Source organism: Phaeoacremonium minimum (genome assembly GCF_000392275.1).
Source record: "Phaeoacremonium minimum UCRPA7 unplaced genomic scaffold PA7_03_scaffold_184, whole genome shotgun sequence".
In the NCBI taxonomy this organism is placed as follows: Eukaryota; Fungi; Ascomycota; class Sordariomycetes; order Togniniales; family Togniniaceae; genus Phaeoacremonium; species Phaeoacremonium minimum.
The window spans coordinates 76744-87995 of NW_006921091.1; the positions used below are offsets into that span (position 1 = coordinate 76744).

General features: G+C 52.4%; 3 protein-coding genes across 3 annotated transcripts; 1 reads left to right on the top strand and 2 right to left on the bottom strand.

The window, feature by feature from the left end:
* Positions 1 to 711: 711 nt before the first annotated feature.
* UCRPA7_2694 (putative -dihydroxy-2-butanone 4-phosphate synthase protein) lies at positions 712 to 1496 on the bottom strand (the record flags this gene model as incomplete). The annotated part of the gene is made up of 2 exons (XM_007915266.1): positions 712 to 1346; positions 1433 to 1496. The coding sequence occupies 2 exons, from the start codon at positions 1494 to 1496 to the stop codon at positions 712 to 714; spliced, it is 699 nt and encodes a 232-aa protein (XP_007913457.1).
* Positions 1497 to 3447: 1951 nt separating this feature from the next.
* UCRPA7_2695 (hypothetical protein) lies at positions 3448 to 5240 on the bottom strand (the record flags this gene model as incomplete). Its single annotated transcript, XM_007915265.1, has 3 exons — positions 3448 to 3869; positions 4000 to 5121; positions 5177 to 5240. 3 exons carry the CDS (start codon positions 5238 to 5240, stop codon positions 3448 to 3450), a joined length of 1608 nt encoding a protein of 535 aa, XP_007913456.1.
* A 1667-nt stretch (positions 5241 to 6907) lies between these two features.
* UCRPA7_2696 (putative carboxypeptidase s1 protein) lies at positions 6908 to 9016 on the top strand (the record flags this gene model as incomplete). The annotated part of the gene is made up of 2 exons (XM_007915302.1): positions 6908 to 7348; positions 7409 to 9016. 2 exons carry the CDS (start codon positions 6908 to 6910, stop codon positions 9014 to 9016), a joined length of 2049 nt encoding a protein of 682 aa, XP_007913493.1.
* Positions 9017 to 11252: the final 2236 nt, after the last annotated feature.

An 11252-nucleotide genomic window follows, 5' to 3' on the forward strand; every position in this document is an offset into this window, starting at 1 on the left:
AAATTCTGTACTGTGCTCACTCTTCGAAATATTTGCCCAATTGAAAGGCTCGGCTTCCAATAGACTAGGCTTGGTTCCCAGGACTGAACAAGGCTGTTCATATGCCACAACAGAGCAACATGCGAAGGATACCCGCATCGACCCCCGTGTCCTGGAGAAGGACAGCATATGCGTGCCTGCCGTCCATGTCCGTCATCTCGTGTTCATAGATCCACCGCTGGCGAGAACCTATCGAATTGGGAGCCTTGGGTCGTTGAACTGTTACACGAGACTGGCTACGGGTATTTGCTGCTCCTTTCCTCACAGGACGTACTTCAAGAAGATTAGTTGCAATATTCCTACCAAGCTCTGGACGAACAACTATAACAAGTAGGAAGCCAAGTGGCATATCAGAAGACACAAAATGACGAGTAGAACGCTTTACCAGTACTCAATTAACATGCTCAAACCAGATTTTGATATCGACTTGACCGCCTCCATGATGCTGCCAACCGAGAGCCTTCTCCGCTGAGATGAGACGCAGGACTATATGCATGATGCGCCCCATGTAGAGCCTTGCGGCCGGAGCTTGTATACTCTTTTTTTTTTCTTCTTTAGACCGGGTATGCAAGATGAACTCCCGCCATATGAACAATCACCGCTTCCTCCAAGAGCCGAGACAGCTCAGCTCCTAGTTCTATCCAACTCTGAAGCTTCATTGCTCGAAATCCTTCACGATGAGCCATTGGTAGGCAGCTTTCCCTCTGTCTTCTCTAGGTGAATGACTAGGTCCTCGATTGTGCACACCTTCAAGCCCCACTTGCGCGCAAAGGCTATGCAGCCCTCACCCCTCAGCATCCCACCGTTCCTCAGAACAGCCTGGCCCTCCACCTCGGCGCCATCGTCCACCAGCTCGCAGATCACACTGGCGGGTTTCTTGCCCGCCAGCCGGCAGAAGTCGACCGCCGCCTCCGTATGGCCTCTGCGCTGGCGGACGCCGCCGGGCCTCGCGCGCAGCGGCAGCACGTGGCCGGGGCGGCGGAAGCTGTCGGGGACGGCCTGGTCGTTGGCCAGCATGCGGCAGGTGAGGGCACGATCGTGGGCGCTGATGCCGGTGGTCACGGCGTCGTCGGAGGCGTCAACGGAGACGCAGTAGGCGGTCATGCGCGGGTCCTCGTTGTGCGCGACCATCTGGGGAAGGTCGAGCTGCTCGGTGCGCTGCGGCGTGAGCGGCGCGCAGATGTAGCCCGACGAGTGCCGGACCATGAAGGCCATCTGCTCCGTCGTGATGTCCTCGGCCGCCATGATCAGATCGGCCTCGTTCTCCCGCCCTGGGTCGTCAAGCACGACTATGAACTCGCCATCTCCTGTTCGGCAGCGGAGCTGTCAGTCAGTACGCCCTTCTGTGACTGGAGGTGCATGTGAAGAGGCTGCAGAGACGGGGTTTGCTTACGGAAGGCCTTGATTGTGTCAGGAATTGAGTCGAATTGCGACCGGTCAAGTAATTGTGACGGCATGGCTACCTCTGTGCTGATTCTGGGAATGTAGTTGGCGGGACTCAATCCGTTCCTCGGCCTGGATGGTCTAGAAGATTTGGGGTCCGGTCGGATCTGTTCGGCTCTACCAAATATGCGTCATCGAGAACCCTGGTGGGGCAATTGACAGGTCGTGTGCGAGATGATCGACGGCGAATATGCAGGGCCTGGTGTCTTTTTGTTTGGTCTAGAGGATGAGCGAAGTGTCGTTGGGGTCTGGATATAATTCAATTGAATCGCAGGGCAAGGCGGGATATGGTAGATAAGTTAGAGAAGGCTCCGAGCCGGTTGCGTGCAATCGATATGGCGTGTTCCCGAGTGGGTGCCTTTTACTATTACCTAGTCTAGCACATCCGCTGAGTGAGCTCTTAGACAAGCTGAGTCCGGAACTCTTGCAATCACTGCTTTCCGAGACTCGGCGTCTCTAATGGCAAATGGCCTGAACTCGGTCTTTAAAGGTTGAGCCTTACGTAAGGTCCATGATCCTCAATGCGATTGCATCGTAGGAACGAATATTCGGATGACAGACGCTTACAAACTCCCGAGGCGCGCGGGACTGTATGCTCCCACTGAGTCGTTGCTGGTGCGAAAATGTATTGCCCCGCCATTTAGGTACAATGAAGGCCGGCCAGCCCGCCGAGCCGCTAAAATTTTTGGGACCACAAGCCAATTGACTGGGTACGGCGCGCGGCAAGCTTTGTAACCACATGCAGATGCCGTCACAGCTTATATCTACGATTCAATACAGTACACTTCACAGAGCAAAGCTCCACGGTGCTTTGTCATCCCACAGTCCCAACCTCGCAGAGTTGGGACGGAACGTCCAACCTTAACTTGCGCCATCATGGCACCGTCAAGGTCAGCAGCCGCACTGTTACGGCAGCTCCGTCGAGCACATCCACGAGCAAGCGCACCACATCACCTGCCTATCCCTAGATGTAGACCACAAAGCACGAGCACGTCTTCATCTGGCCCCGACCGTTCCTCCGTAAATGCCAGCGAGATCTCCCACTTCAATGCCCTCGCCTCGTCCTGGTGGGAGCCCCATGGGCCCTCTCGCCCGCTTCATCTCATGAACCCTCTACGGCACGACTTTATACGCGACTGCCACGCTTCACAACCAGACGCTGAACCAGCTCCGCCGTCTCAGGAATCAAGAAGGCTCCGGTATCTCGATATCGGCTGCGGAGGGGGCATCTTTGCCGAGAGCGCAGCCCGTCTGTCCTCCACCGCCAGCGTGACCGCCATCGACCCGTCTCCAGATGTATTAGGTGTGGCCCGCGCCCACGCGAGCCGTGATCCAGCTTTGCGCCCAGAGACGGGGAGGCTGAACTACCTTAACACGACGATTGAGGCTTTACCGACCCCGCAGAGCTCCGAGGAGCAATTTGACGTCGTCAGCGTCTTCGAGGTGGTGGAGCACGTGGACACTCCGGCGGCCTTTCTCGACAGGTGTGGGGCATTTGTCAAACCAGGCGGATGGTTGGTACTGAGCACGATTGCGCGGACGTGGACGAGCTGGTTCGTGACGAATGTCATGGCGGAGGATGTACTGAGGATGGTACCCAGGGGCACCCACGACTGGAACAAGTACATCAATGACGACGAGTTGAGCGGCCACTTCGCAAAGAAGGCTGGCTGGAATAGTCCGCGCGTTATGGGAGTCATATATGTCCCGGGCTTGGGCTGGAAGGAAGTGGGTGGCAGCGAGAAAGTAGGGAACTACTTCTTCGGAATCAGGAAAGATTCTCATTAAAAGAGAGGAACGAGTCTGCCGGCCTTGGGGAGTCCCTATGCTCAAGGCATGCTTGCAAGAGGCTGTACGAATATTTGTATCACCATTACCAATACCCACTTACATGGCCCAAGTGGCTTGTATAATACATAGAAGTATATATATCTTGCTATTCAGTATTCAGACGTGTCGTAATATCTACCCAAGGCGGACCTTTCTCCACATTCGTAAACACTCTTGGAGGTCCATTGAGAGTGTGCCTTCAATGGCTGTTGACGTATCATTGATCATGGCGATCAGCAGTGTGGCCTGCGCAAACGATACCTGATCTTCCAGCAGAGTGTTGTAGTCAGCTCTTCTCATCCCACCCATCTCAGCCCACGCCTTCCACATATCGAGCATGCGGCATATCGTAGAAGCGAAGTCCCCATCGAGCACCATCCGGTGTAGTAGGTAGCCAACAGCATCTTTCAGAGTGATCTCCTCGGCCAGGTGGCGTCCCTGCTTCAGCCAACGTAGATAATGATCCGCAACAACCTTGTTAGCCCATCTCGGACTCTGCAGAGCCTCCATTGTACGGGCTTCTCTCCGCTGCTGGTCTAGCCGCATCCTATCGCGCACTATACATCTATTAGTAACCATGTACGCATGTGTGGTGGAGTAGGAGGTGCTCACTATCGTATATGCGCTGCTCATTCTCTCTCATCATTCTGTCCCTGGCGGCCTGTTCCCTTTGTGCTGGCGGCATACGTGCCTCGGCCTGCATAGCAGCTCGTTGCTCCTGATTCCTTCTCACATATTGGTCAAGATGGGCTGCCTGATCGTTATGTTTCGTTGCCCACTCAGGTGTCTCGGACTCGTCAACTACTCCCAGCAGCACAAGCACACCGCACGGCACGGTCTCTTTCCTCGAGAAAGTGAGGATCTCGTCTGGGATCTTGTAATTCCACAGAATCGTCTGGCTTGTGGTGCCGTATGCAGTAATAGCGCTAGCAAACCATACACCATTACTCTTGCCCGGACGAACTCGGATGTGCTCGATGTACAGACTATCCAGTTTCAGTGAGCTCTGTAGCTGTTCCTCCTGGGTCAAGGCCGTCACGATTCCCTCTATAGAAATCTGACATGTAACTGGGCTTTTGGCGTTGGACTGAGCTGTGCGGTCTACCGAGTCGAGAGACTTTTTGCCCATGCTAGAGCCTTCATCTTTAGCCTTTGCTGACTCTTCTTCTTTAAGTTTTGGATCAGATGAACTTCCGCCCTCCTCTTCCTGCGGTTTCTTCTCTTCAGGTGGAGGAGGCAGTCGTACCCAATACGGCGGTAAATGCGAGTAGTCTCGAGTAGTCCACTGAGACGACCACGCAACTGCTAGGGACAGGTTCCCATCTGAATCATCCAAAGGTGCTATCGTCAAAGCCTTCTCGCGACCATCGGGTGACTTCATTAGTGATAAGCCAGTAGGCGACCACAATCCTGTGGATCGTAGCATTTTCCACCCGTGGGGGTCCGGCACTGCGCCCAAGTCGAGTAGATACGAGACCAGCTCATCAAAGGCCACCTCTACCTGAGGTTGCCGGACCTGGTCCGCATACTCAACACGCTGAGTCTTGATTCCGATCGCGTTCGTGCGCCAATTGAACGTGGTCCAGCTGCCACCAGGTATGCTGCTGGGCCGGCGCGATAGCGTCCAGTACTGGCTCCGGTCCTGAAAGCGGTCCCACGGTGTGACCGCGTACCGCGGTAGCTCAATTTCGATGACGCGGTTCACGACATCGCTACGCGTGAGGGCAGTGAGCCCACCACGCCGCAGCATCCGCTTTATGCGGGACAGCGACACCAGAGTTGCGAAGGTGTTGTAGAGAATCGGGAGGACTTGACAAACGGTAAGCCTAATGGTCTGTAGTGTTGTAACCGACAGTCTACTCACCTCCCAATACAGCCAGCGGGACGCCGATGTACGTGATGATATCGGAAGCGTACGAGCCCGACATGGCTGAGGTCAATTGCACGGCGTAAGCGCGTGTTTTCCTACATCGATTTGATCAATACAGCCAGAAAAGCATCTTAATCTGCAAAGTAAGAGAGGAGTCTCATAGGGGTCCGATCCACCAGTGCCGAGCTAAGCTTTTTGGTGGCGTTCAGCTCATCTCCATCCGCACGTCTAGCCTCTTATACACCTCGCATGTTGAAGAGCGTCCAAGCAACCCTTAAGATACTCGAAATCTCTGCTGATTTTCATATAATGTTTTGAGTCGGGCTCGACAATGATAGGCCATGATACATCTGTCAGAAACATGAGCCAGTAACCCTTTTTCTTGCTTGCTCAATAGCTTGTTAAAGAGTATCATTTTCCATAGTCATTACGTTTATCACCTAAACTTGCACCCACCTTATAACATCGTTCAGGTCAAATCTCTCATGCCATTCACTACAACAGTAATCGTTTTGCGCCTTCTAGATAGAGCAGTAATAAGCCCGGGCCGCTCTTTATTCAGGCTCGTAACCAATTCCCCTGCACATTCTAGCATGGTACCAATGGGCTACTCTATGCTCTGGTGAATCTTCTCGATGCTGGCCCTCATCCCTAAGGTTCAATTGATTCTCCGCCGCAGTAAAAAAAGGGAGAAGTGGATGGCTAGGGCGGACTCTGAAGAAGTAATACCGCTGTCTTGTATACGATGTAGAATAGTAGAGCAAGATGACACACAATCAGGGTGTCCAGCTTACTTTGCCAATACATATATCCGGAGTGAACCAAGTCAAACAGTGTTAGGCAATAATGTCGGGCTGGAGAGCGACGAGCTTTCTTTGTTACTCTGCCTCTCTAGCTAATGTGCTGTCTTCTGGAAAACCTGCGATGTGAGTGAATGATGGCTACCGTGTAGCTAAGGGATGATGTATTGATGACAGGGCGTTAAACACCCCGTCTACTACCTATGCTAGAAAGCTACGATTTGGCCATATGTGTCAGGTATACTTTGAAAACCAAGATACCTGATTATGAGAGTCATACGGAGAGATATGAACATATAAATCTACTCTTGTAGGTTCTTGTAATCACGATGTTCCGTCGCAGACGTGAACTTGTATCCGTTGGAGAAGGTCGATTACCGGCTCTTTGACCGCTGAGACATGGAAGATCTGCAGCCACCTTAACGGCTTTCGGCAAGGCTACAGAGGAACGGCAGGGCGAAGGTATCCAGCTGCAAAGGCTGACGGCGCTAACTTGCGGGGCGTTTTCACGCCAAGTTTTTTTCGTTTATGCCGGTGCTGCACCCCGTTGGCGGGCTGCCGGGCCTCGTCATCCTGGGGCTGCTCCAGCCTGTCAGCCAGCCAGTCAATGTTTGTGCGCACCTCCGCCGCCGCCGTGCTGTGCCTTGGTTGAGAGCGCAGTGCTACGCTACACACAAACACCTCAACGAAACATCCAGCCGTCTCCTCGCTCTGCTCTCTTTTTCGCACATCTTTGCTTTGCTTTGCGACGTGTTCCCCCGTAACAATTGATCGTCCTGCGCTTGCATTGCGCGCGCCCATGCGTTCATGACGGAGCACTTGTTTGCTGTCTTTCTCCTCCATTCCATTAGCATCTGACCGTCCTACGTACGCCCTTGTCTCAAGCGGACTTGGCGGGATGACGACGGCCCAGCTGTAGACGAAAATGCCTTCCTTTCCTTGCTTTCTAGTCACTGCAATTAGCCTTCTATCGCTTCTCTACGCGTCGCCATGCCTTGCTCAGTTCCCTCGGCCATTCGCAAACCTCACGACCTTCACGTCGCCCGTCGACCCGAACATCACCGTCTCGTATAAGGTGCCGCGGAATGTGTGCGCGACTGTCTTCGACACCCAGCAGCAGTACACTGGCTGGGTCAATGTGCCGGGAGACTTTCCAACGAACATCTTCTTTTGGTTCGTTAGTGCTCGAGAGCCGACATCGCAGCTCACTGTATGGCTGAATGGTGGGCCGGGATCGGGATCCATGTTCGGCTTCTTCGACGAAGTTGGACCGTGTGAAGTCGTTGAGAAGGGCGCCAATCAGCTCGATACGGCAGCGCGGACATGGGGATGGGACAGGGCGTCGAACATGCTGTTTATAGATCAGGTATGCGTCCAGATTGTCCAGTATCATTCGAGAGTGAATAACTGACTCTGGCTTTACCAGCCAAACCAAGTCGGATTCTCTTACGACACCCCTACGAATGGGTCATTGAATCTCGTCACATCAAATTGGACTTTTGGCCCGGAGCCGGTTCCTCATAGCTTGACGCCTGCCGTCTTCCTCAACGGCACTTTCGCTTCCATGAATTCGAGCCACACCCCCAACACGACGCAGATTGCAGCAAAAGCTATCTGGCATATGATGCAAGGCTTCCTGAGTGCCTTCCCAGAGTACAATCCACCGGGCGACTCTTCTCTAGGAGTCAATTTGTTCGGCGAAAGCTATGGAGGGCGATACGCTCCTATATATGCCGAAACATGGGAGGAAGAGAACGCGAGGCTCGTGGAGAGCTTCAATACGACGACCAATACAACCAACACGAATGTCACAGGAATAGACATTCACCTCGTTTCGGTCGGCATCGTCAACGGATGTGTGGATGACCTGGTTCAGGGACCGCACTACGTCTCAATGGCAGTCAACAACTCGTACGGTCTTCAGCTTTTGAGCCCGGTTTACGCTGCGCTCGCCAACGGCTCATTCTACAATGAAAACGGGTGCCGAGATCTCATCCTGCAATGTAGGACGGCGGTCCTTGTCTCCGATCCGGACAATTTGGGCAATGTAGAAGAAGTCAGCTCGATCTGCAGGGCTGCGCAGACGCAATGTGAGTCTCAGCTATACGGACCTTACTCGGAATCCGGGAGAAGTGTCTATGACATCGCTCATTATACCCCGGACGCCTTCCCCGCGAGTACATATATTGAATACCTCAACACACGGAAAGTCCAGGAGGCTATCGGGGCCGTCATCAACTACACAGACACGAACGCGGCCGTGAACACCGCGTTTAGGAGCACGGGTGACATGGAGCGTGGAGAGACACTTCCCGCGTTGGCGACACTGCTTGCGAGCGGTGTGCGCGTGGGTCTCATTTACGGCGATCGTGATTATATATGCAACTGGATGGGCGGCGAGGCCGTCTCGCTCGACATAGCAAACAGAGTGGGCGGCGACTATGCATTTCGCTTCCCAATCACGGGATATGCACCCATCATCGTCAATGACTCCTACATCGGGGGCGTCGTGCGGCAATATGGCAACCTGTCTTTCAGCCGTGTCTACCAGTCGGGCCACTTCGTGCCCGCCTCGCAGCCCGAGACGGCCTTCCAGATCTTCGCGCGCATCATCATGGGCAACTCCGTGTCCACAGGCGAGGCCGTCGACCTGGCGGCGTACAACACGACGGGCGAGCTGAACGCGACGGAGACGCTCGAGCTGCCCGACTCGCCGACGCCGACGTGCTACCTGCGCGCCATCCCGTCGTCGTGCCCGCAGACGCAGGTCGACGCCCTGCTCAAGGGCGAGGGCGTCGTCGTCAACGGCGTCTGGTACAGCGCGTACAGCGACTGGCCCGGCGCGACCGTCACCAGCTCGGCGGACGGCAGCAGCAGCACCACGGCGTCGTCCGCGAGCCAGACGCTCACCGGCCTGTTCACCGCGACGGCCACGCCGAAGAGCGGCGTGGTGAGGAGCGCTGATGCCCGAGGTAGCCTTGGCGTTGTGGTGCTTTGCATGGTCGCTGCTGTGGCGGGACTGTTCTACGCCTGAGCAAACAATCATTTATGGAGTTGGTGGTGCTGGTTGTATGTACAAAATAAACGTAAAAAGGAGGATACGGTGCACATCAGGATTGGTTTTTGATTCACTGGCGTATGGGCCGAGGTAAATAGAATTTGCGAAAGGAGAACACGAGGGCGATGGGTTGGCATATCATAGAAGATACCCAAGTAATGATTAATTTCAATACTCAAGCAAAGGCAAAATACAAGGAGCAGGTTTGCAAACGAGACAATGTTCGGAGCTATAGTAGACAAAACTGATCTATATATGGCTAGGTGGCGATGGCCTCTTTTACGTTCAAACCCTACCTTCAAATTACACGTTTTACAAAAGCCAGACTTGTCGCAGAGGGAGTAGACGAGCGGCAACAGGGACCTATCTTGAATCATTGTTAGTCCAATGACTCCATGACATAAAGTGTAACAGAGTTTATGAGAGGAGTCTATATCAGTTCGTGGTGCCTTTGTCAAAGGCGATTTCATCAAAGCATATGGCTAAGAAGACCGTCGTGATAGATTTTATGATCATCATTGTAGACCGAAGGGTAGTAGAGTAGGGGAATGAGAAGGATAATACTCACAGGTTACGGGAGAAGCTCATGTTCAGTAGTCGCAGCTGGCAGTTTGTTCTGAAGATCAAAGTTTTCTTTACACGAGTGTTAGCCAAGGCTCGAAAGCACTAAGGAGAGCTAGGCAATCTCGATGAAGGTTGCATTCAGAAATGACGGTGTCATCTGCGCCGTTAGGCTCTGACATATGCTTGTCTTTATTTTAAGTCAGATCATCATGATGCGGAAGGGAGGTGTATCCCCTTAATGAAAATCATGTCGGCTTACCATTTCACATGTCACAGGGCGTCCACGGTAGACAATATATACTCTGTAGTCCAACATTAGCAATTGACCTTCGTCAGATATTGAAATACTGCCAGTGAAGGATCTCTTGTCAGTTATGCATGAATGGTAAAAAAATAAAAGGTTGTCAGCATCGGAAACCCGAATATGACTCGTCATCTAGTGCTCATCCGTGAGAGGAAAGGTTCTAACAAGAAAATAATATGCTTACCGGTTTAGATGAGACTGTACTCCGAAAAAAACAAGTTCAAAATCGTTTGACGGATAGAGAAAGACATTGACGTCAAGCACTGCTTCAAGTCTGATCAGAGCATTAGCCACTGATGCCCAGCGGTCGACCGCAAAATGTAACGAGAGAAAATGTTGAATCAGTGGACGAGGTTTTCTAGGCCTGTCGCAGAAATGGCATATCTGCTCATGGAAATAAATCGGAGCCCAGTGCCGCTTCATCATACAACGTCTCGAAGGGAGGATGTAGGGAGATCGGATGGTTCGTACCTATTACTATTGAAAGTTAGAGAGACTGCGTAGCCCAGATAACTCTAATAAATTGGATTGCAGGAATGGGGATCAGAAACAGCCAGTTGTTTTCTTCAAAGAAGATCTCAGTCGGTAATTCCAACTTGCCGAAGCAAAAAAATTGTTCATCATAAAATGTAGGAGCTCGAGCAATAGAGGAGAACTGACCATTGTTGTGAATGTTGATAGCCGATAGCTAGTTAAATCGGCAGCCTTCGACGCATGCTCGAGACATCACTTGAAGTCCTATTGAGGAGTATTAGCAGCTGCCACAGGCTAGATAGATGTGACAAGAAGCGAATACGACAGCTGTTTTTCAGACTGACGTTACAATTGAAGTTTCATTCCATATAGGTCAAAGACTCTAGTTTGCGGTATTGAGGTTGTCATCAGGAACAGAGGAAGGGATGGAGAAAGATGGGAGATTGAAGCTTACCGAGGCGGTGTGCGGAAGGCAGCACATGGAATTCATTCCTGGTGTTTACGAAAAGGAATTCTTTTGCGCAGAGGAAATTTTTGGAGTTGAGAAAGCGAGCTGCCAAAGTGGGGCGCTGGAGCTTGGAGGTGGACAAATGTTCCACCGTTACCGCACCCAATTGTCCTACTTTTCTATTGATAGAAGCTCATCCAGCAGCAGCATCATAGCAGGCAAGGGAGGAAGGAGCTTTGGACTGGTAGGGCAAACGCCAAATCACTCTATGATTATCTACTATCAAAGATTCCTCTTTTGAATAGATGACTATATCTCGTGGAACTCTCTCTCCAGCTACTTTGACTCGTAACATACCAACCGAACTCAACGCCTTTGCCTCCCTTATCGCTATCAACATCGCCCTGTTGGCAAGTTATGGA